At 31.3% G+C, this 26,817-nt stretch overlaps 1 protein-coding gene across 3 annotated transcripts in view; it reads right to left on the bottom strand.

Moving 5' to 3' along the window:
- Window positions 1–26,817, bottom strand: part of LOC121126034 (uncharacterized) — a 69,842-nt gene that overhangs the window by 31,484 nt on the left and 11,541 nt on the right. The window contains exon 1 of one of the 3 annotated variants that reach the window (XM_040721324.2): window positions 3,328–4,143. The exons of the other annotated variants lie outside the window; for them this stretch is intronic. Coding sequence (XP_040577258.1) covers window positions 3,328–3,376 — 49 coding nt within the window. The 5' untranslated portion in view covers window positions 3,377–4,143. Of the gene's footprint in view, window positions 1–3,327; window positions 4,144–26,817 lie in introns of those variants that run through there. 3 annotated transcript variants of the gene reach the window in all.

The following is a 26,817-nucleotide window of genomic DNA, read 5'->3' as shown; positions in this document are numbered from 1 at the left end:
TGGGACACACAACTCCAATAAAAGTTTTCCCATTGGACTTTCTTGGATTGTCCTCGATGGTGTCCTCCAAATGCTCCAAAAACTTAGTATTCCTCACTTTATTCTTCGCTCAACTCCTCCACTTTTATCCAGACTTTCCCAATCCTTGATCTTTTTCTTATCACCTCGTAAACAAGGATATTTCCGTTGGTATTCCGGGACGGAGCAAGTCAGCAACTCTTTATCTTTTTTCTTTCATTTCTAACATATTTAGTAGTTTGATTTGATCATAACAAGTACCATTTGAAACCTAAACTTTATAACTTATATTTACCAAAACCTCATACTTTTTTGTATCGAAAAATGTCTTTAAAGATCTTTCCGCGATTTGAGCACGCAGGGTGTAGCTCAGTTATTTCACTGTTGTTCTGCATCTTTTAATACTTAAATAAAACACATGCACAAAGTTGAAGACTACTCAACTATTTACATTGAAACATTATACTATGAATGTAAGTAAAAGCGATAGCCTCATTTTTTTAATAGAGAAAACGGCAGGAGTTGAGGGGGGAGGGGAGGGAGGGAGGGGTAGATTATGAAGAAAGCAACGATTTTCTTTATAAATCATCATTTATTAATTTTTTTTCGGTAACTTGGGAAGGAAACCTATGTAATATTATGAACAGCCATAAATAACAAAGTCAATTTTTATTCATTTTGCTTATACATATTAGTAAATACAACATAATATAGTTACAAGGTGCGTAAGATAAATGTTTGCACTCCTTTACTTAACATTCATATATTTTCAGATTTTAAACCAAAGAAAGGAGACTCAAACAAAATGAAATAATTACAACCATATGAAAAAATACCATGCATTTTAAATATTTTAAGAGACTCGTGTACAGCTTTACAATGTTTAAAACTCCTCCAGTGTTTCTCTTTCCTTGACCTTAAGGGTACAAAATATGCTGTGCTTTTGTAAGGACAGGATTCAGGTTTTGACTGTATGTACCGCTAAAAAAAGGTTAAAAAGTAATACCTTTGGAGTTTGTACACAAAAGAATCATCTAAAAATGAAATAACGTCTCGTTATATTATATTTGAAACCTGGTATTCCAACAAGAAATGATTGATAGTCTCTATTAAAAGCAAAAAGGGTATTCTCCACGTTTATCTGCATAAAATTTACTTACAAATTCTTTAAATTTTTAAGTGAAAAATGGTATCTATTCAAAGACTGGTTGCCTCACATTCAAATAAAATCAACAATATTTGAATGTAACATACGTCTGAAATACTTTAAATGCTGTTTTTTATTTGAATTTTAAATTATTATAAAACACTAAAGATTTGACAAATTTTTATAGAGGCACTAATTAAAAATAAATAACAAACGTTCTAAGCTTATTATAAAAAATTAGATCTACTAGAACGCCATTGCCTGATAATTTTGTATTTGCATTTTATTGATATATATATACCAATTTTGTACAAAAAGATGATATCCTTTTTTATGTTTGAAGTGTGGAGTTCACCTCAACGTTGTCATTCATGAAACAATATGTCGAAATATATTTGTACTTGAGTATTTAAACACTATGGCTTTTTATATATATTTTGAAAGTAAGAAAAATCAGGATATAATCATTTTTCTTTTATTGGGATGTTAATTTATCTATTGGGCCCTGTCTAAAAAACAATTTATAGGGTATAAGTATTTATTTAGAGAAAGGAAAAACTTACATAATCTTAACAGCCCAAATATTATTTTACCAGACTTCAAAAAATTGAGGAACACGAATCCTCTAAGTCACAGAGATCAATTTTGAAAGATGAGTAAAATTGAAGGTTGTAGGATTACTTCCAAAAAGTCTATGTGTATAACATTGTGTTATCTTGCTAGCATAAAAATACCTTATGTTGTCAGCTGACGATTCCATGATACGTCATAGTTATTACCTAATTTATTCTTTTAATTAATAATTGTAGTAAAAGATCAAATTCAAAAGGACAATTATACAATTTCTTGTTTATCTTTTGTCGTATATATGGACAATATGAAGAAAATTTTGTTTATCCTATACAAATGTATAGCAACGCTTTTAATGAAATAATTCTAACCATATTTTAATAAACAATCAAATAAAATACAATGTAAGTTTTGAACACTATGAAGTTAATTTTGACAACAATATTCTGGAAGTACTTAAAAGATACATATCAGTTAGTAGGTTAAACAAATTTGGCTAACTACCAGCCGATTACATGATTTTGTCTGTTGTTTTTCATTTCTAATGAAAGGTTGCGTGATGCAATAAGAGTAACAAAAGGATGACTATTTGATATACGCCCTATAAGTTAAGATGGGGCCGGCTCTTGATACAAGCAATGATGAAAAAATGTGAAAAGTAACAGCCTTCAAAGTTAAAAAACCACCAGCCTTCAAATACTTGGCAGGGGCATCCACAAGTGGCGGGGATTAGGGGCTTAAGCCCCACCCCACTTCTCCCACCAAAAAAATTAAGAATTTTTTATTTTTAATATAATGTTTTTTTGACAAAAAATTTAATATTTGAATTTTTTTTTCCAAAAAATTATTTGTTTAAAATATCTCTCCAAAAATTAAATCTTTCAATTTTTTTCCAAAAAGTAGATTTATTTGAAATTGCTATGGACTTTGGAATTTTTTACATATAAATTTTAAATTTAATTTTTAAAAGATTTTGGATAAATATTTCAAAAAAAAAAAAAAAGTTTTTGTAACAAATGTTGGGTTTTGAATTTTTTTTTATAACTATTTTAAGCTTTATTCTTTAAAAAAAATATATATTTGAAATTTTTTTCCAAAAAAAATAATATTTCCAATTTCTCTATAAAAAAATAATTTTGTTTATTTTTTTCCAAAAAAATAATTTTTTAAGAAATTTTATGAATTTGTGTAACTTTTTCCCAAAAAATATAATTTTTTAAAATAGTTTTTTTTGCATTAATTTATTTTTTGTAATTTTTGTGATTAATTATGTATTTTCAATATTTCTTTGGAATGAATATGGATCAAAAAAAAAAATCGAAAATGTGGACCCCCCCACATCATCATCAGAATGTTTTCGAGAAACACTCGAATAAATAACTTTGTAACAATGGTTAATAAAAAAGATATACTCCCTCAAGCCCATATCGAGAAAATATGTTACCACTAAAATTAAAAAATTGAAAGATTCCTTAAATATATTTAGTTCTGAACAAAAGAAAAGAATACTTTTTTGTTAAAAGGGTGATAATATATCTATCACACCCTGTATACAATTCACGTGGTACTCTATCTTGAATAAAGAGCCTTACCAGCCAAATTTTCCTCATCCACTGTATCCGTCACACTCCCTGCTACCATCGTGTTGCCAATCTTTATAAACCCTGGTTTATAAGCCAAACTCAACGCTCCCGATCACAAATATAACTACACGGAACATTACCACGGTAGAACTGAATCTTTGCGTGCGATCTCTATATATATTCTGTATAACATAACGGTGATGACATTTTCTTACATAGATATGTATACAAACATTGAGGGTGGGTGGGTATGTAAAAAATAAAACACACACACTACTTTTTTCTTGAGCTTTTGCCAATGCTATTTTGGAGTCTCTCTTTTTTTTCCCCAATTTCCTTTCAGGAAATTACCTATCATCCCTCATATGAAAAAAAAATGCTTCCTTTGACGTAATTAAACTTTAAATATCGAGTTTTTAATACTTATATGTAAGGTTATATGGAATGCAGTTTAAGCTTTTTGAAGGTCAGTTTCTTTCTTATTTTCCTATTGTTGTATTGTCATCATAACTAGGAGAAGGAAGTAAATGGTCAGAGTACAAATGAATGGCCGGAATTTAAAGTATGTCCTCTGCTCCATGTATTGCCTACGAATACCTTTTGCGTGTTTGCTATAAAAAGCATTAGTATAAAAAAAGAATGCTTGGAACATTATCAGATGTATTCGCAGGGCGTGGGCTGGATGGGCGGTACTTCCCTCCATATAAAGGAATTTATGTTGTTTACTATTCCAAATAATTAAATATTTGCTATTTTATTCAAACAAATTTCATTTTTTATTAATAGCATTGGACTTTTGAAATATATTAAATATAAAAAATGTAACATTTGAAATTTTTTTTTGTTATTTTTTTGTTCAAAATGTTTTATTTCTATTTTTTTTTCATAAATTTGTTTTTCTAATTTTTTTTTTTTGTCAATTTTTGAAATTTTGTTTTGTTATTTTTTTTTTCATAAATTTGTTTTTCTAATTTTTTTTTTTTTGTTTTTTTTTTTTACAAATTTTTTCAATACATTTTTTAAATTTTTTGAATACATTTTGAATTTTTTTGAATACATTAAATATTTGAAATTTTTTTGAATACATTAAATATTTGAAATTTAATTTTTTAATATTTTTTAAAATATATAATGAAAATTTTATTTCTTATTTTTTTTCAAAAAATTAATTTTCTAAACATTTACTGTAGAATTTTTTTTTTTTTTTTAAATTCAATTTTTGGAAAATATCTATTAATTTTTGTATATGAATTATATTTTTTCTGATTATGTTCTAAGCAATTTAATTTTTCAAAAATTTTTATTTGTTTGATTTAAAAAAAAACACGCTTCCTTAAATTAAAATCCTTTGAACAACCCGGGTTAAACACACATTGTTTCTAATTTTTTTTTTTTTTTTTTTTTTTTTTTTCATGTCTGTTTCTTTGTCTTAAAGAATAAAAATAATATTTTGTGACTTTCATACAACGTTGTGCTGTCTTGACATATTAACATATTTATTACAACGTGTCTAATAAAATGTTATACATTTAAAATTCCAAGCACTACATATATGCACCTCATATATCCCCAGAGTTAAAAAGCTGCACTCTGGTGTATTCAAAATATCTTCAAACTCTTATACATATTCAAGGCAAACTCCTTTGAAATGTCATATAAGACGCGACAGTTTTATAGTCAAAATCATAAGCGGTAATTTCACTCTTCGAATTATTTAGCCTCTGATAATTATCTCTCTTTTAGACTTCCCCACATCACATATATGCCGTACATTTATGCTATTATTAGAGAGGTGTACATTGTTATGTTTAAAAATTGAAAAGAAAAACCGGTTGTTGCGTGTGCTCTTTTTTTTATTGTTTTGCTCATTATTCAATAGGTCGTCTTGGCGTAAACATTTGTCTCTCTCTCTAAAGAAGGAACTAATTATAAAATGTATGTATGTATATATTTATTTATAATATTTTTTCTAGACTAAAGCTATTTTAAATGTAAATTTCAGTGTTTTTGAAATTTATATACCAATATAAAAATCCTATTTTATTTTTCGTATTATGACTTGAAAATTACTGTCTATTTGTGTTGTATTGGTTCTAGGACTGTATTCTTAATTAATCTTTTTGCTTCTCCTTTTCAGCCTGTTTTTTCTTCTCCCTTGAAACTTTTATTTAATCGTACGGTTTTTTTGCAAAATTGATCAGGCCTAAGAAGCAATTACTCGGATCTTCTGTCCTACAGTACTAGCAATCTTTGCAATTTCTTTTCCCCTAATTAGGATTGGCCAAAATGAATAATAACTAAAACGAATCATGATTATTATTGTACCTTCTAGTGAATCGGTTACTGGAATGTTCGTTGTGATCTTGTTCTCGTTTTTCTTAATATTTCATTGAATGTCAACTTTCAATTTTTAAGAAGAAATGCGACAAAACAATATATTTTGGATATCAAATTAAAGATCTTCAAAATTACAAATCAGTATTTTTAATGAATGGAACATTAAATAAGACTATATTTTCAGTATTTGCAAAATGAACCAGTTATCGATTGTAATTTTTTTGACGATATTATTTCCCGTAATTATTTCTTTGCAAGTTTGATTATATTTGTGTTAATATTTACAATGCCAATAAATGTTATTAACTACTTTTTTTTTTCAAAATTAGTGTAAAATAGTTTTTTTCCCAATTTTTACAAATTTTGATTTGGAAATTTTTCTACAAAAATAAAAGATAGACTTCTTATCTAGACAAAACTTTTGTAGTATAAATGTTTTAATGTTATTTGCAGTTTATAATTCTTTTTTTTTAAATTTATATATATTTTATTGAAATATACAGACGTTATATTATAATGCTCCACACGCACTAAAGAGGTCCAAACCAAGAAGAGGCTTATTTGCATGAAATTATTCATTTATTTGCATGATTTTTTCTGCATTGAGCTAAAAGAAAATGCATTTCTATACATATATCGAAGATGTGGTGACTCAAATTGTGATCGACCAAACAGTCGAGCAGGGAGTTAAAGGAAATAACCGATGAAGAGGTTCAGAATAAATGAAATTAACCATTTTCAATGTAATATCCGTTTGCAAGTATAAAATAATCTTTGGGAAAGGTAAAATGAGTACATTCTATAATTAATTTTGATCAAGTTCAAAATAAATTTAAAAAATATGAAATAAAAATTTATATAATTTGAGACAATCACGACAAGGAGTGATAATTAATTTAGTAATATATATACATATTCAATTTATGGATATAAATGATCTTAAAGCTACCTGTATGAAGCAAATTTGTTGCAATCTGCAAAGAAATCACGTAATTTGATGCTTTTTTCTAGAAATTAAAGTCAAAAATGGCTTAAAATGATCATCTTTTCAGTTAAAATCGAAATTTCGTGTATTTAATTAGAAATTCGCCTTTTTATGGTTAAGTTATAAATAAACTGTTTCCTTGAGAATAAGTTATTATTCAAATTAGAAGCTTCTTTACTAGGATTATTGAATGATTCAACTTTGTATTAGAATGTAGAATAAAATAGTTCCTTTAATAGTTGATTTCTTTCATTAAGATATATTCAAAATATTTGTTTTGTTAGGGATGAATTTTTCCAAAGGGGGAATTTGTTTTGGAATGAACTCTCCTGGTAATGAACTTCCTTTGTGGTAAATTGAGGTAAGTGAACCTTCCGGGGGATAAAAAAGCGCCGTGAACTTTCAGTATACGTTAGCCACAAACCTTCTACTTGCAACTAAATGTATTTTGCCTTTTTGGAAGAGATTATACAACAATATATTTAAGAATTTGTTTATAACTCAGAAACTGTAATTAAAGAAAAAATCAGTTTTGGTTAAAAGGATTTGTTCTAAACCATACCATGGAAATTGAAATTGTATAGAAATTAACATCATTAATTTCTTTAGAGACACTTTTTTTTGTGTGTGGACCGATTTATAGTTCAAAGTGGTTCCAGGCCGAATTATTTCAGTCAAAATAATTTTAACGCCCTGCGGCTAGTCTATATTTTCTAATCCAACCTTAATAAGTATCAATTTTAACCTCAAATAGAAATTTTGTTGGTTGGTGTGAACATAGTCCAAAGCTTGAAAATGCTTAAGAAACTGCTCAGCTGAACTTTTTTTTCCTTCTTCGAAGGGTACTCTAACGGTAAAATGATCTCGGAAGGAGACGTTTGGACCAAGATCTCTACACTTCTTGCAAGGAAAGATACTCGCACAAAGATTTTGAAGCAGGTCAAGATATCCAAGAACGCAGTTATATTTGGCTAACAGTGGCAACTAGCAGGTTGTTACTCCTGACCATATGGCAAACCCCACAGAGAAGATTCTATTTTGAAACAAGAACAGGGCATACTTCTGGCAATGGGACACCCCTAAAACCCTGACTCAACCCTGTTTGACTTTAATTTTGGGCGCACGTGGATTCAATTGGCAGTATCTGCCACCAAAACATCACCGTCCCAAAGGCCACTCCGAATGAGCACTGGGAGGATATGAGCAATAAGACTATCTCCTATGTATGTGGGATCTTATGACTCCACCTGACGTTCATTAATGCCTCCAAAGGCGACTACATTAAGAAGTAGTTGTTCTCATGGATTCTGGGCAGAATAAGAAAAAAATTTTAGTAGTTCTAATTATTTGTCCTAGAAATAGAGGAGTGCTTTTTAAAATCATTCAATATTTAAAAAAACCTTTTTTGCATAAGGAAACACTCTGTCAGATTCTGTATGAAAATTTATGTAAACAAAACATTAAATTTTCATAATTATATGGGGAATATAATTTTTGTAAAAGTGAAATAGATTATTACTCAATTAAAAGCTAGGCACACTTCTAAGTCAATCCAGAAGATTACCAACGTAAATCGAAAAACTGTTTACAGGAGAAAAATCCATTGGAGGATGGAATGAAGTCTGATAGGCAACCAACAATAACCAAGATTGTGAGAACTCCAATGTGGGTCAAGGTTGTCTGTGAATAAATCGGAGAAATCCACGGAGATACGTACAAAAGCTGTCCCAGGATCACAGTGTAAGCAAAAATACTTTGACAAAGTTGGTTAAAGATGACATTGGTGTCAAACCTTACAAAATTCAGTCTCGTCATCTTTTGATAGAGGGTACTAATACAAAGAGAAATCATGTGTAACTGCTGTAAGAAAAATCCAGTATTTTTGGGACAAGTCTATAAGCCCCCTCCCTCTGAAACTAATTTATATCCCGATATAGAGAATGTTAGAGAAGGAGTTCAATGCTAATTCTTCAAGATATAAGAATGCTCACATGACATCCCTTGAGAAGAAATGGAAATAAATTTCCGATGACGTAGTACGTGCCAGTTGTAATTCGGTTTCGAAGAGATAGGTTGCTATAAAAAGACCAAAATGATCAAATTGAATAAATTCATATTTTTAATAGTTAAATGAGATGTTTTTAAATATGTCAATAAAATTGGACTTGTAGTTTTTGAAGAAAAGCCAATTATTTATTGCATTTACAATTTAAAAATGCAACCATCTACATGTTATTATAATTATAATTGAAAAGTTACATGGTTTCCATGGAAACCCCTACACATGATTCGTTTTATAAGCAAAATTCAATTAAATAGTTTATAAATTATTTTTTAGGGTGTCGCTCAACAATAAATTTCATATTCCTGAATGTATAATACTTTTACTGGAGTATCATTCGCTTTAGGTTTGGAATTCCTTTTAAAAATTATTTAGTAATATGTGGGTAATGGTCAAATTTGAATTTAGTGTGTGTTTCATTTGTGTTTAAAAATAAATACGTCGGCAAATGTGGGGCCTAAAACTTGCTGTACCATAAATAATTACTAAAAACATAGTTTTATAGAGTCCAGAAGAGACGACTCAAACCAATTGGAGATATGTTTAAATACTATACAGGGAGCAGAGATCAAATTGTTGCCTACTTTAAACCTTGATAACGTGAAGACGACATTATCTAATAAAAAAACCGGTTACCAAATAGGAAAGCTATTCTCGTCAGCTGACGATACGTAGTTCAGTTAGCATCATGCCGTCATCATATGAGGAGATAAAGAGCTATAAGTGGAACGAGGAGCTTTCGAGGTCCGCCGTAGTCATGGCATTGGTTAATAATGGAGGTGAAATCTCCAATTCAACGATTGCTTCAACCTTAGGAGTGAATTTACGGACTGTTAAGCGTATCTGTAAGAAGCTAGAGGACACCTGGGATGTTGATGCCACCATAAAGAGGGCCCCCAAGGAGGAGGGCGCCGACAGGAAGGTCAGGGACACCGACTTTGTCGACAAGGTGAAGAAGATGGTTGAGGATGACCCCACCAGGTCCATGAAGGCCATGGCGAGGGATCTGGGATGCCATGAGAAAACAATAAGGGACTGTGTATCTGAGGATTTAAGTTGCAGGAGCTACAAGATGCAGGTGGGCCAGATCTTGGCCCAGAAGGCAAAGGACAACAGGCTGATGAAGTCAACAAAATTGATCAACAAGCTCAAGCACCCAAAGCAGCCCGGGATGATGTGGGTTTTCTCTGATGAAAAGAATTTCTGTCAAGATCAGAAGGTCAACAAGCAGAACAACAGGTGGATAGCCACCTGCACCATGTGAGGAAGGTAATGAAGACCAAGTTCCCTGCAATGGTCATGGTGTTCGGGGTGGTCACCAGTGAAGGTCATGTTATGCCTCCCCACATGTTTGAAACGGGTCTAAAGGTCAATACAGAGGTCTACCTGGATGTTATGGAGAAGGTGGTTCTGCCCTGGATCCAAGGGGTGGCCGGAGACAGGCCCTAGGTGTGGCAACAGAACTCAGCACCCTACCATGTGTTCAAAATCTCTATGCAGTGGTTAACCGTAACCAAGGATTTGTGGCCTCCTAACTATCCCGACCTGAATCCTTTGGACTATTTTGTCTGGGGCTATGTCGAAAGACATACCAACAGACATCCCCATAGCACCAAGGCCAGCCTGATGGACTCCATCAAGGAGGTATTCGGCAACATGGAGAATGAGATGGTCGGAAGAGCCTGCATCCAGAGGCCGTATTGAGGCCATTATTGATGCCAACGGTGATTATATCGAATGAATGGCTACTCCATGCCTATATGCTCGTCATAGTTTTGATTTTCAATAAAAAAATTAAAAAATGTATATTTTGTGTTGTTTTTTGTAGAAAAATATTTTGGCGACAATTTGATCCCCGCCCCCTGTATGTCCTCCTTAATCAGCAATAACAGCCTCGACCTGGCAATGAACAGATTGCCAGCTTTTGATGCTGGAGAACGTGTCCATGGTGTACCAAATTGTCATGATGACAACTCGAAGCGAATTCAAATTTGATGAGAGATGTTCCAGGCATTGGTCTCAAAGACATTTGAAGCTACAAAGTCTAAAAGATTGAGGTCAGGACTTGAGGAGGGATATATGTCCTTCCTGATCTTGTAGGGAGTACGGATGGAGATGCTAACGGTATATACAGCTTTCTCAGAAACGACATCAGCGCAGATAATATCCCACATCCGTTTCTTCTTTTGTTGTTGTTGTTGTTGCTCCCACAATTTTTCCAAAATTGTGTATCAGACAGCTGTTGGTTTCAAGGATCCTAATTTACTAGTACCAGTTGTTCCGCTCCTGCCTTCTCCTGATGCTCTCTACTTATTGCATTTGTATAAATTCATGCGTGATATACGCAAAAAAAACAAGAACATTAAAATGAATTGACAGTCTTTTAGTGTATACGGTATATATTTTTATTTAGATACCTATAGTGTATACTGTATCTTCAAATTATAATCATGTCTGATATTGAATACATTTAATTTAATAGCTTTGTTTTTAAAAAGCTGCAATTTCGGTTGAATAAGACTAATCTTACTAATAAGAGCTTTCTTTTCCTTTGTAAAAAATATGAATTTATAAGTCCAGAGAGCTTCACTTTTTTGTCATAATTTATTTGGTTGTGTTATATGCATTGAGTCATCCCTGATTTAGTTATTATTAATTATTGTTCTCCAATTAATTTTATTTCATCACTTTGTATTGAAATAAAGTTAATTATTCTTTCAAATGAAATATAATTTGTCAATATCAGTTGCTGAATACAAAAGAAAAGTTTTAGAAAAATCTTTCATTATTCCTATGCTGTCTTGATAATAATTGATAATAACTTTTTTGGATCATACAATAATTAATAGTTCGAGATTATGAATGGTTCAACCTTCCTTGTTCAATAATAAATAAATAAAAACATCTTATCTGTTACAAACATTCAAAGTCCGTTGAAGGGCCTTACGTTGTGTATATAAAATAAACCTATTTATGTTACGGTGTTTATAATTTTCGGGGCTAAGCTCCTCCCCCCCCAATTATGAGAGATAAAAAAGCCCTGTGTCTCAGTTTTCAGTGTTAATGCTGTAGGGATTTCCACATTATATTAAGGGTGTACAGGGTTCGGAGGCAAAACGTGGACTGTTAATAAATGCTACTTATGTAATTGAAATAGGATGTTTTGTGATTTTTTTTCTGCATATTACGAATCTCCCGTCCTTTCTGCATAAGTATACAATAATAAACATTTCTCAAATCTTTCATCATAAGTGAGCAAGAAGCAAAAAGGCAGATGATCTCTCAGACCTTCTGTATGTCAAAATTGAGGTGGTAGAGATTATGGTTATTGTGAAATGCTCGAGGAGCATCATTTTCAAGGTGACCAAGATAAAAAAGGATTGAAAATACCTTCCAAGGACAGAAGGAAGTGGGGGACACAACTTGAAAAGGGATTTTGAGTTTTTGGGGGACCTGAAGAAGAAGATCAAGGAGGACCCCATAAAATCCATGAATCGCCTCTCTAACAAGTTTGATGTGGACAAGGGGATGATCCCAAGGGATTTGAAGGAGGACTTGCAGTTTTCCTCCTACACAAGGACCCCACGCACTTATCATTTATAATATTATTATGCATTATTATGTTTGTGCGTGGATCAAGGCAAATGGATCCACAGTAAAAAAATTCTCAGACCAGAAGATTTTTACCAACGACCAGGTCTACAACTGTCGGAGCGATTGTTGGCATGGGGTATCACCAAAGGAGTTCAAGGGGGTGTTCTGTACAAAACATCTGGACCAAATAATGCTCCTGAGGGTCATGGCATCCGAAGCCAAGAATATGCCTCTCTTCTTTTTTAAGGCTGGGAAGAAAATTGGCCAGGAGGCGTACTACAAGGTGCTGATTTTCACTATACTGTCATGGCTCAAGGCCACCTACCCAGAGAAAAACTATCTGTGGACCAAGATGGTACACCCTCACACACATCGGACAAATTCCAGAAGTTCTGCACTGACAACATGGCTGATTTTTGACCCAAGGACATGTGGCCATCATCGTTGCCGGATTTGAACCCGTTGGACTTTGCTGGGTGGGGCACTTTGGAGAAGGAGACTAACCGGACATCTCATCCGAACGTGGACTCCCTGAAGATTGCCATTGTAAATGAGTGGAACAACTTGTCCCAGAAGTTTATCAACAACTCCTGCATGGCTTTCCACCGTCGTGTGGAGGCTGTGATTCTACTGAGGGCGGCCATATTGAATGAACAGGTTCTCAAAAGTCGTGTCTCAAACTTTTGAAAAAAATTTCGAAGTTATACATCAAAAATAAAATTATGGACATTTTTCTGAAATCAAACATTCAATCCACGTTTTGCTTCCGAACCCTGTATTTGACTTTAAGTGGAAGGTGACATCCGTCAACATACTTTATTTTTTACAAATTGGATGTTCAAGGAATTTAATTGTATGTACAAAATATGAATAGGTTCAAAATTGGGAACAATCTACATCCAACTTTAAAGACCATCAAAAAGTAGAAAAAATCATGACACCAAATATCTGTTATAGTCAAAACCATTGTCCACACTTTCTCAAGCGTCCTTTAATTTAAAATAAGGACGAAAAAAATAAGTTTTAGGAAAATAATCAAAAATTATAATTACGATTCTCTCTGCTTCAAGAAAGCATTTATGGTAGGTTAACAAAAAAAGCAATCTTAAGCAAAAAATGAAGAAAAAGATAAAATCCCTTTTAATTTTTTTATTTCATTGATATTACAGCCAAATATCTCCAGGACATATTCAAATCATTTATAAGCTTTCTATTCAAATTACTGGGACAAGTGTAGATACCCAAGAAATTTAACAACAGTTTAGAACCTTTATTAGATTTATGGGTCTTATTTTGGCCCCAATATGGTCCCTTTCAACCATAAAATATGTAAATCTCTCAATATTTTTAGTGTAAGGATCCATTTTAGCTACTTTAAAACTGCAGCTTGCGACTCAGACACAGGATTAAAGAATAAATTGGTTGAAAGTACAAATGTAATCCAAATTCAATTCTTATCAGAATCAGCTTGCTTTCGAGTTGACAAGCAACATTTTACTTTTGAATCTGAATTATATGGTGTGATACAAAGTTTATAGACATATTTGAGTCAATTATAGGCTTTCTATTCTAATTTGCGGGGTACGTTTATCTACTGGAGCACTTGAGCAATAGATAGAACCATTATTTCATTTATGAGACTTATATTAGCCTACATATGGTATTTTTTAAATAAAATCAATTTGTCATTATTTTATTGTGACAAGTAATATTTACATAAGTACATATTTTATTCTTCTTATGGAATAAATATTTAAGAAAATCAGAGTAAGAATACATTTAATGAAGCAATGGTAAACATTTCATAAATGACGAACGCAAAAAAAAAGTATTAAATGTTTTTTTTTTTTTGTTTTTTTTTTAAATAAACAACTCATTTGAATTATGTAAATTTAAGAGGCTCTGTAAATGATGTTTAAAATATAGATATAAGTAAATAAAATCTTAGGCGTTTATTTGACAACATATAAATTTAATATTTGTAAGATTTCAAAGAATGGTTTTTTGTATCTTTTTAGAGTAGAGGAATTTTATTTTTCCTTGAAAAAAATCCGTTTGAATTTAATGTTTCTTTATTTTGTATGGCGTGTTCTCTAACGTCATAATTGAAGAAAAATTAAAAAAGCAATTTATAACATATAAAAATGGCAAATCTAAAATAAATCTTATAAGATTTATGGCAAGTAATTGTTGTTAATTTGGATTTCAGACTCTTGACTTAATTTTTTTTCCTTGTCATATTCCATTTTTATTTGTTTTACTACATCTAAACATATTTTATTAATTCCCCGAATTTTTTTATTGCCGTATATCAACACGTACTGAAAGGTTCTTTGAGAAAGGAATAATTTTAAATTAAAATGTTTATTTATGTTATATATCCCAATTCCTCTATCAACATATTTTATATTATAAGATAAGTGTTTATGTGCCTTAATAATAATAGAAAATATTAAAGTATTATAGGTTCTAACAATAATTCATTTTATAGTTTGTTTTTAATTTTCTTCCATCCTAGCTAGAAGTGAAGAAAATATCAAGAAAGCTTGGACCGTAGACTTAAGGACCGACTAATATGACCCTAAGGGTTCTAGAACAACTGATCAAAAACATTTTTTGTACGACAATTTGACAAACGGACATTTTGCCGAAGGACAATTTGCACTACAGTAATTTTGCCAGAGAAATTTTGTCGAATGGTCATTCCAGTAAAGGAACATTTGCACATTTAGGCAAAAATTATATAGCATATGAATTGCCTGATACTATACGTGTTCGTCAATCCATGAACATTTTCCCAATATGAATAATACTTCATGTCCAACACTATTCAATTGATCCATTGATACTTCGAATTACTGTTGCGTTTGTGTATTATTTAATTTATTGAAAGTACTCCATCAGTAAAGAATTGAACTACATTCGAACCACAAATTACACTGCTGTATATAATATAATTAATAAAAAAAATATTTTTCTGCTAAATATCACTAATTAATTTGACTACTATGCCATACATATATACGATACAAGCAGTTTATGTTATTATAATATTATTTTAAATTGAGTTAAAATATATAATCGTAGGCATCAGTATATCTTTTTTCGGCAAAGTACCCCAAACGGTCCTGGAGGAAAATGTAATATGGCAAAAAAAAAAGACTAAAACTTACATTAGGACTGAAGAATGTTGAAATAGAATCCATAGATTAGAAAAAAGTAGAGTTGGGTTCGAGTATTACTCGAATGAAAAAGAATAGTCATCATAATTAAAGACAGATTGATTTTTTGTTATTTACTCAAATTTTTCCAAATTTTCAAATATTTTTTTGTAAATATAAATAACAAAGAAAATGAATGGGGTCATAACGTAGAAATTACAATGTATAAATAGATCTTAAGCCACCACAACCTTACAGTTTATAACTGACAGTTTTAACAGCGCAGGCCAAGGAATGTTCTTTTGTTATAAACATTGTATTTTATTCAAGAAAATTATGAATATTTTGTGGTCATTCGAGTTATTTCTTGACAGCAAACACGAACCTGATTTTAGAAGCTCGCAGTAAAATATAAGTATTTTTGTATCATCATAAGAACTTAACTCGACTTCAATTATCAAAATATCAAATCTACCGCAGCTAAAAATTTTAACTCGAACCCAAATCAACAAAAATGACGGAAAAGTGATGATGTCTTAGGATCAATTCAACACTAATACTTCTTGATGCCAATAAAAAACAGTAATATTGGAATTATATCAAAGTAATATGTACTTTTAATCTCTTCAAAACGGCTAATTGTGTATATTTAATTATATATTTGATCGATTAAGGAGGAACAAAGTAGGATAATGAAAGACAAACTTCCCATGGTTTACGCTGCAATATCTAATTTATTGTCTACAATATGAAAATAGGGTCTATATAATAGCATGTCAGTAAGAATATTTTATGCTCTGACATATTGGTTTGGCGATAACATAGGTTTGTACATCCTGCCCCTTTTATTTGACTAAGTATATCTTAATTATTATGGGTCACATCAAATCATAAAATAAAGTGTTTAAAAGGTACGAGTGTATACTATTAACGCTTTTCGGCTTGTATAGAGCTTGGCCAGTCGTGAATTGTCGAGCGTAGTCAAAAGTCTTAAAGGAAGAAATTTGCCATATTTTACATTTTTAATTCCTAATAAAAAAAAACGCTCCAAAATTTGTGATGTATACAGGGACGATATTCACTATTACTGTAAACAACTTGACTGTTTGAAGCTGGAAATTGAGCACAAGCTGCCAACATTGGCAAATAAGAGACAGCAAGACATCATAAAGATAATGTGAGTCTCCACACATCTTTGATCACGTGCCAGAAGCTCCGGCAGCTCAGATGGGAGCTCTCATGCTTCCACCCTAGAGTCCGGACTTGGCAACAAGTGACTACCACCTGTTCTTCTCTATGGTCAATGCTCTTGGGGTACAAATTTGACTCAATAGAGGCCTGTGAAAATTGGTCATCTATTGTTTTTTTGGCAATAGGAACATGGGCTTTTACGGGAAGGATAACATGAAGTGTGATTCTCTTTGTATTAAAGTTATGGAACAGAACATGCATATTTGGCTTAAATCAAATGATTGTAACACTTTTGATACAGCATTGAAATCAGGCGACATAAACCAAATTAGACTTTGGCCAACCTATTATAATAAAAAATAGGATTAAAGGGATAAGTTTTTGATAGACAGTGAGGTTTATGTTGTTTTATTTTTCGATGTACATACACATGATGGAGTTCACTATTTTCCTTGATATAAAAGAAAAGGTTTTAATTTTTATAACATTTGTTTGTTTGGGCTCCAAAAATGGTGGACATCCATAATACAGACGTAACCGGAGAGTTGATATTGGGCCAATATACCCGCAGGCTTCTAGAAGCCGTATGAGCTAAATATTTCGTAAATTGGGTCTCGTTGCACTAAATATACCCATTTTGTGGAGATCACTGAATTTTTCTTGGCAGTAAAGATTGAGAATAAGTTGTAATTTCTATAGTGAAAATATCCAATAGCTGTTTTTTTAAGATAACCAGCTTTCGTCAGAGAGTTTTTATTGGACCTTTGGAGTTAATAAAAGTTATAAAAAAGGCTAGGAAATACTGGACGCAGATGAGTTTGTCTAGGATTTTATGTTATTATAAATTCAGTTCTCCTTCTTTTGCAATCCAACGAACCTTTGAATTTTAACGGAAGATTATATAGCGCAGAATAATTTCATTTATCATTTTTCATTTTATTTATAAGAACAAGGAAGTTGTAATTTACTACAACTAAAAAGTCAGATTATTCTGTATGGAACTAAAAGTTTTTTTTCCAAAACAATTAACATTTTTGTAAATAGCTGTGGAGTTTTGAAAATTTTTTCTAAAATAATTAGTATTTAAAATTTTTTTCAAAAATAATTAATATTTAAAATTTTTTTCAAAAATAATTAATATTTAATTTTTTTCAAAAATAATTAATATTTAAGTTTTTTTTTGAAAATAATCAATATTTAAACATGTAGTAATATTTTGGAAATTTTTTTCCAAAAAATTAATGTGATATTTTATTTTTGAAAAGTTTTTTTTTTTTTGATTTTTTGAAAAATATTTAATTTTACAAATTTTTATAAAAATATTATTATTTGGGATTTTTTCTTCAAAAACCAAGCCCTTTCCACAAACAAAAAATATACACCGTTAGTTGCATAAATACGTGGACTATTTGTGGCAAATAATTAAATGTGTAATAAAAATTGTATGACGTATTTTTTTTTGAGAATTATTCTGGTATGAAATTTAATATATTTACTGAATATAACCGTCATCAGCTGCTATGAAACCCTCCAAGCGCCCGCGGAAGGCCTTGTACACATTGTGGATGTAATGGGCATCCATGGCTGCCCATTGCTCATTGACACTGGCCTTCAATGGGTCTTAATTCGGGTGGCGGGTAGCACAGGCCTTCTTCTCAATTTACCAACACACACTGTAGTCAAGGGGATTCAAATCAGGTGATTGAGTTGGCCAAATGTTTTTGTTCCCAAATGGCATGTGGGAAGGGAGCCAATCTTGAGTCATTCCAGAGGTATGGACAGGTCTTTCAGATCTTTTCCCTCCTTGACAAGCTTCAAGACCTAGAACACAGTAGTCCTGGATAGTCCAGTGTCCTTTATTGTAAACGACTTTGTTTGATGCGTGTAAGAAAAACAAAAACAAACCTACAAGATTTTCTTGAGTTTCTTGTGCTCGAATTTTTTATTTTCGGTCACGGAACCTCGAGATATAAGCGTTTAAAAATTAGCCCGCGTATTTATGCAACTACCGGTATATAATCCTGCAGGCACCCCTGTGACGTCACATGAAAACGTTGAATATAAATATTTCCTTTACTTATTTTGTTCACAATGAAAGCTTAATGAGAACTACACAAAAGCACAATCTATTATAAGGTAATTAATACAACTCTCGGTAATTAATACATCTCTAAGTATATCAAAGGAAACTTCTTTCAATTTTTCAATCAACAATAATGCCCTTACATCAGGAAAGTTATTGAACCCCCTTTTAGACAAAGGAGATGCAAAGATTGATTGTGTTTCATCTTCAAAGGATTGCATTGTTAATACAAAACATGTAATCAACTATTTGTAATATATAATTTATTCTTGATGCCTACCATCCTTGAATTTGCTTTGAACATTTTACAAAATGATAGCATAATCAAATTTTGTAAATATCTGCAAGAAATTGTTAAGTGTAAAATATAATATTAAAAATATACTTAAAGCATAGGCTGGAAACTAAGGATTTACGAACGCATAACAATCTAAATCATCTTTATTATCGGTTTAAACCAACTTTTTTTCTTCTGTACGCGACCTACATTCAAGTAACTGCAATTTAAATTTTGTGCTTACTCCAAATAAGAGGTAAATTCTCATAGCAGAAGGTGAACCAATTCAAGGAACTCTTCAATAATTAAATCTTATTTCCAAAGGGGTAAGATTTCAACCATTATAGCTACTCTTTACCCAATAATAGGATAAATTAAGTAAATCTTGCATTATAAAAAGCTAAACCTTCAAAAACCTGTTCAAGGCATCGAAAACTAAGCCACAATCCAAAATAATATGCACAACATTAGTTTTGCGGTCTGAAAAACGTATAATCTGTTATAATTTCAACATTTTTTAAATTATGCAATACTATAATAGAATTTTGTGTAGCCATTTACGAGTTGTACTCATCAATTGATGATGATGTTGAGGGCAAGGATAGAGCCAAGTATAAGAATTGAAACGTCCTTGAGTCCTATAATTTAGTACTTTTATTTAAGTATTCATGAAGCAAGAGTAATCATTCTAAGTTTCAAAAGTAGTGTTTTATAAAGTTATGATATTTTTTTTCTTTTGTAGTTTAAAAATGTTTTAACAACAATAAACATTTTCATCAATTCAAATTTTTATGTCTTTGTAAGTAATATATTTAGATATACAGGATCGTTCAGGTAAATTCTGACAATCTTTAACTACACCCTGAACAATAAAGAAAGGATTTAATTCGGTTATTTTAATTGAGAGGTTGAGTCTTGGCTTTAAGTTAGTTGCGCAACTTTTAATTCAAAACAAATATTTATAATGTAAGAGACCTGGAGGATCACCATCTTTGAATGTCCTAGTGTACATGAAGAAGATGCTCATATGCCCATCAAGCACAGTTTGCGACGTCTACAAACGCTGGAACGAAGGGGGGATATAATTGAAAATTACATCAATCCCAGATTGATAAAAAACGTACATCCATATTCCTCATAGGCCTGAAATGTCCTTGAAGTCATTTCCTGGGACTCCGATTAACGTTCTTGCCAAAAAAAAATGCCCAGTTAGTAGTGCAACAGTCTCCATAAAAACTGACCTGAAGATAAAGTCATGTTGCTTGTACGAAATACATATCCACACAGACAAAATGAAGGCCACTCAAGCTGCACATGGAAGAAAATTGCCGAACAAATTGAAGTTCGAATATATTTTATTCAGATGAGAAACAATGTATAGTGGACAAATCCCATAATATCCAGAATGATAAACGGTTGGTCATAGAGAGAGCTAATGTCCCCAGCCTTCTTTAAAACCAAGTTTCCCAGCCAGAATGATGGCCCTTGGTATCATTGGGAGCAATGATAGTCTCATACAGGTACTGCGAAGTCTTGTCTGACCAAATGATACCTTGGATGAAAGCTGAGGTAAGTGCTGTGGAGTTCCCTTTTGAAGAAGACTCGATCCCCTCTCACAAGGCCCACAAGACCTAAGCTTGTTTATTGAAAAAAGGTGTAATTTTGACACTCCCACATTTGGCCCTCTAACTTCCCCTATATAAATCCTATGCTTTACTTCTTTTAGGGTGAGTTAGAAAGAAAAGTATCTACCAGTTCAGACAATAGCATCGACTCTTTGAAAGTATCCAGCATGAAGTACTGGAACAAAGACTACCTCTTGGGCATGATCAAGGCCAGCAAATACTTTTTGCCTCAGATCGATCGAATTATCGGCGAAAATGAATTTTTTCTCTTGTATTATTAGCACTTGTAAATAAAATTTCCATCGTCTATTTGCTTCCCTTATCGATCAGAGGATGCAGTTAAAGGTATTAAAGGCATGTTGGATTTACTAGAACAACCCTGTAGCGAGTCTTTGTCAAGGAAATCTACAATTGCTATTAATTTGTCGAAAGATGAAAATCGGCTTTAATCAGACATTATACCCAAATTGAATTTTCAACTTTTGATGATTAGATCCATCCTCTGCGATATATTGTCTTCTTTCAAGATAAATTCCAAAGTTAACTTCCAGAAATTTACAAAGTATAAAAGAAAACTAACTCATAAAATGGGATTGAGACAAAATAATAAAAATATATCTTGTTTATAATACTTATATATATATATATATTCCGGGTCGTAAATTGAAATCTGAACACTGACTAATCCAACAATAAATGAAGGTTCAGTATTTGAAATGAACACATATTCCGATATATTAAAGTATAAGCAATTAATAACAATATAAAACAAATTTTCGCTATCTTCCTAACGTTCAAGTTGAGAAAGTGACACTTGAACTTGACCAACGAATTTCTATTAGTGCACTCCAAGCAATTAGGTGTCTCCAGGACCACCGTCTATCCCGTCAGAAAGTCAAAAACTTAAAGAGAGGAAGAAGTTATCTGTCAAATAGGCCAAACAGGATCTGGAGGAGTTAAAAAAACATAGCACTTTTGACACCATCGATGAAAGTAACCAATCTCCTCTAATGAAATACTCTTTTTCATTGATCTTCTGAACTCTTTTTTGACAATTTTGGCCCCATGTCACCTTATGGCGCTATGCCGAGAAGAAAACCTGCAGTGTCGTTTGGTTCAAACAACGAGGACCTTTAAAGCCACCACTTGGACGCCAACAGATAACTACATCTGCGGAGGGTGCCAGGCCTTCCATAGCCGCGAGGAAGCATCACTAGTTGATTAGATAATAATAATTAGGATGGAACGACATAGCTCAATGGACTATGCGATTGTGATCAAATTATTCTCTTCAACTCAATGTGCGTAGATTTTCGTCCGGTTCTTTTCTTGAGAAGGAAAAACATATCATGTATATGGCCTTCAAGGAAGATTCCTTGTTCGAATGGAGGAAATGTGATATAAAAATGTTTACTTATACTTGATCCGTGCTATTTCATCTGACCAATTAAAGGAACATTAAAAAATAAAAAATGAGAATATTGTTTAAAGTCCGGATATTGTCACAAGTCATCTTGGAGTATTTTGATTTAGTCGATTCCATTCCGGATATTGTTAATTTCAAAGATGCACAAAACTCTGGAAAGGCAAATGTCAAAAATGTGGATAAAATAATGGAAATTCTCGTGTTCACAATGTTTTGATTGCACAGGAGATGAATATGAAGTGAGGATAAAACCCATTCCAAAATAATGAATTTCTTTTTAACACACTTTATACGTAATGAGAAGCTGTTTTGAGTGCTTACAATCCAAGTTCATTAAGGAAGGATTTATAAAAGCCTTAATAATACAAATAGACTTATATAAAAGTGTTGTCTCAATCATAATTTAATGCGACAAAACGTGACTTCTCCTCTACTAAAAGACATTCATAATTAATTATATATATATATCATAAACTCCTTTACTCATACAAGCTCTATAAGATATCAAATTAAACTATTTTATTATGTTAGACTTGTTTCATCATTAGATACATTTATGATTCGGTAAGAGACAAAAAAGAACAGTTAGTTATTTTTAAATTAATTATAATTCCTAGCTTCTTATTACATTTTCTTTCTTTAATGTTAATGGTATTTATATGTTATTAACGTAACGCCGTGCTATTTATTGATTATTATGATCACTAGCACTCATATTAACAAACCGAGAGTGCTCAAAGGAATATATTTAATTTACATTTGATCGAAAAATGATGTTTTCTACGCTTACAAGTATATTCTATTAGATATACTTGTACAAATACACATTTGCCAAATAATTTAAAGAAATATTTCAAGTATTTTGTTGAGACTCGCGTACAAAATAGTTACAAATGTATATCTTGATTTTGAAAACATTAATCACAGGACCCAAATACGATTTCATCCTCAGTATTTTTAATTAAAAGAATTCATTACACAATAAAACGACAGCTGAAATAAACATAATCCAATTTTGTATTAATCCCATGATTTTAAATTTATGAAAGAAAACGTAAAAAATTATTTCTAAAGGAATTTTTTAAATAATATACAAAGTGAAAAATAATTGAAAGGAGTATTTAAAAAGTATTTTTGTATAAATGTAGTCATTGACAAGCAAAAATGACAAAAAATGATTGGCCTTCTTTCAAAAAATGTCAGTAAAATAATTATTATAGGAACGCACCGCTGTAGTTCAACCAATTCAGTGGGCGTAAGAACCATAGAGTCACCTTTACAGTATTATGAGTACAGGACCCAAATATAGTTTGCCCCCCAAGTGAAATCTTTTGTGTAAACATTTTTTGAACATACCACTCATAATTTATTTATAATTCTAATGAATTAAAAAACCGACGGTAAGAGTAACAACTGAGTACTTTTAAAGTACGTAATTTAAACATTATTAAAACTCAATTTGATGAAGAATAATTTTATAATACTTTGTTTATGTATTGCTAAATATTGTAAATAATAAATTTTGAGACGTAGGCTTCAAAATGAAATGCTGTTGGGGATTCAATCTTATATACCTATCAAAAATGAGTGTCATTTTTAAATGAATGTGTCATTCATTTTACTTTTGAAGTAAGTAATGTCTTTTATTATTTTATCAATAGATCATAACCGATATTAATAGCCTGACCAGAGCCAGACTATTCGTCACCATTTGTCTGCTTAAAATTCCAAACTAAAAGTCTTTCTTCATAATTCTAAATAGGTCAGAACATAGTATATTGAACACATTCTGCGAATCTAGCAAATTTATTCAACATTTTTGAATTGTTCTCCTATATGAAAGCATTTGAGCTAACGATTGGACGGGTTTTATGTCCAAATTATTATGATAATGTATAAGTAAAATTGTATTAGACAAAAGGATAAGAGATCCAAACTGTCTTCAAGTATTCGACCTTTGACTGATTATATAAAAGATCTGAGGGATATTTAAAATCTTTAAATGCACATACATAGTATTGCTTAATACTTAATCTTAGTTATAAAAAGATGTATTTTGTCCATATCAAAGGTGCACTTTATTAATTCAAATTCGTGATTTTGGCGACATCTACACAACCAATTGCATTGTCGGGTAATTCCCATGACGTTACCCAGCTCAGAAACAAAAGAATGAGTTAGGGTTCGACGTTTTTTTTTTAATCCACTAAACTGTGTTTTTAACATGAATTGGTTGGATACAAATTAGTTTTTATTGAGTAATGAACAAATATCAACAATTATTGATTAATAATTTTATAGTTTGAAGAAAACTACCAACTGATTTTGAACTTGAATTTGTTTCTTTTTGGATAATAGGTTGCGAGATAGAGTAAAAGTAATTACTTGTCCCATGTTATTATAATAATAATTATCATAATTATGTTTTAATTGGAATAAAATTGAGTTATCCATTAGTTTGGCTGAGAACTGAGTAAAAATGCAACCATAATGTGGATCTCATTCTATTAAAGTTCGAACCGACCCAGATACAAGAAAATGTGGATCCGTCTTATTTTTAATTTGATACCTTCTTCCCTACTCAAAAAAGAGGACAATCATTTTTTTTAAATTTAACATGCTATTATCAATATTGGATCATGCAACCTCCCACACTAAAATTAACAGAAGAAAAAAGTTACAAAATCAGTTGGTAGTTTGAAAATTCTTCCAAACTATATAATTATAATTGAATAACTCTTAAGAAAATGTACACTGCTTAACAAGGTCTAATTCTAATTCAACCAATCAACGTTCAGGACACTGGTTAGAGTAAACATAGACAACTGACAACCAAATAAATTGCATTTACTACAATGTTAGTGAGGAACCCCAATGATAAATACTGAATAAAAATCATTTCGTGTCCCGTACTTGAGTTGCTCCAAGCCCCATTCACATACAGTTTGAAGAAATTCCTGACTATCTCTAAATGAAAAATGGAAAAACATTATTGCAAGGCTTCCTATAAACAAATTCCTAATAGTTTATGTAAGGATTTGGGTACTTCTCCGTGAACGTATTCAAGGCCTAAACAGGTCATTTTAAATACGTTTGTTGGAATTTAATGTTTCAATTGTATTTACAAGAATGATGAATGTTTACACTCACATATATATAAATTTTATATAAGCCCTTGACTCATAACCTTTAGCGGGAACGTCTAATGACTAATACAAAAATATATATCTTATAGTTAGTAATGCATTAAAATATATGTATAAATAAAATTAAGAAAAAATTAACGTGGTCACCCTGACAATTTGAGGAATTTTTGGAAGAAAGAGTGGAAAAGTTGTTATGACGTTTTAATAGATAAGCTATATTCAACCCCGAACGGAAAGAAATAAACAATAATCTCATTCCCAATATAGCATGGACATATAGACTGGAATTATTCCGAGGCCGATCCCCAATTCTACAACGAGTCCGGCAAAGACTAACACTTATAACCATACATGTAAATCCTGTGTATTTTTTCCTGCCCGTTAATTTTTAATTGGTGATATAAAGAAAGAGTTTATTTTCCTTAGCAGCTGTCGTTATTATTTAATTCCTGAGTAGTGAACATCCTTTCCTAAATAGATTTAATAATATTCCAAGCCTATCTGAACGTCCGTGTGTGCTCATAAAAGACCAGGGGTAACCCTCAGGATTTGTTGTTGAGTTATAAATGTAAGTCCTTGTTGGACTCAGAGTAGAAATGAGGATCGACGTCAGGAGTGATACTAGCAAATGTTATTGTTTAAACCTTTTTTTCGTTCCTCTCTTGTCACAGCGTATTGTAGCGGATTAATGAAACGCCATGTGCATTATTATGTCTCTCTTACAAAACTTTTTTCAAATTTTTAGGGTTACCATGTTAATTTTCTTTTTTAAACATGCTCATTCCACCCCAGATTTTCATTTTTATTTATATCTATCAAAGGAGCTCTTTGTCTTTGACGAGTACACTCAATAGTTATTACTTCATACTTAGATGTTCTCTCTTCAAAAATTTTAATAATAACGTCAAAAGCTTTGGAAAAAAAAATAATGTTCAGATTAACAATTAGAAAAAGCCTTTCTCAGGCAAGTTTTATCCAACATTACTTGTCGTGAACAAGTTTTAATTTTATGTAACTTGTATAAAGCTTTTTCAATGACGTCATAAATTGCATCATCATGGAAGGAAAGGCCTTATTGTGGACGTAAAGTTGATTTTTTACTACACATAATTAGACAAATTTTGTCATAATTAGTAATGAAACTTCTTCAAATGACATTAAGAATAAAAAAACGGAGGAACCGCATTGAATACAGTTTGAGGCAATGATGAAAAGTTATATTTGAATTAAACTAAGTAAGTAATTACTATATAGGGCTATATTTATACTATTTTTTTTTTTTTTTTTTGATCGATTAAGTACGAGAAAAGAGTGTAATTGATGAGAAATATTTTATCAAATCTATTGTTATAGTTAATTAGGATCTGCAATATAGACATAAGACTTTATTATGATGAAATAACATATTTTAATGCACTTTATGGCCAGATATATAATCAAATTAGGCAATAGAGAGATGGATAATTGATGGACGGTACGATATAAGTCATTTTATTAGTTAGTCCCATTTTGACATCTAATTGTTCACAAATCTGCTACAAAAAAACTTGATTATAATCCACCAAATGGCTTAATGAATAAATAAGACTATCACATGTATTGAATATGTCTG

The sequence above is a fragment of the Lepeophtheirus salmonis genome, chromosome 11 (genome assembly GCF_016086655.4).
Source record: "Lepeophtheirus salmonis chromosome 11, UVic_Lsal_1.4, whole genome shotgun sequence".
Taxonomy (NCBI): domain Eukaryota; kingdom Metazoa; phylum Arthropoda; class Copepoda; order Siphonostomatoida; family Caligidae; genus Lepeophtheirus; species Lepeophtheirus salmonis.
The sequence above is the reverse complement of the archived record's forward strand: the minus strand, read 5'-3'. Positions and strand labels throughout refer to the sequence as shown.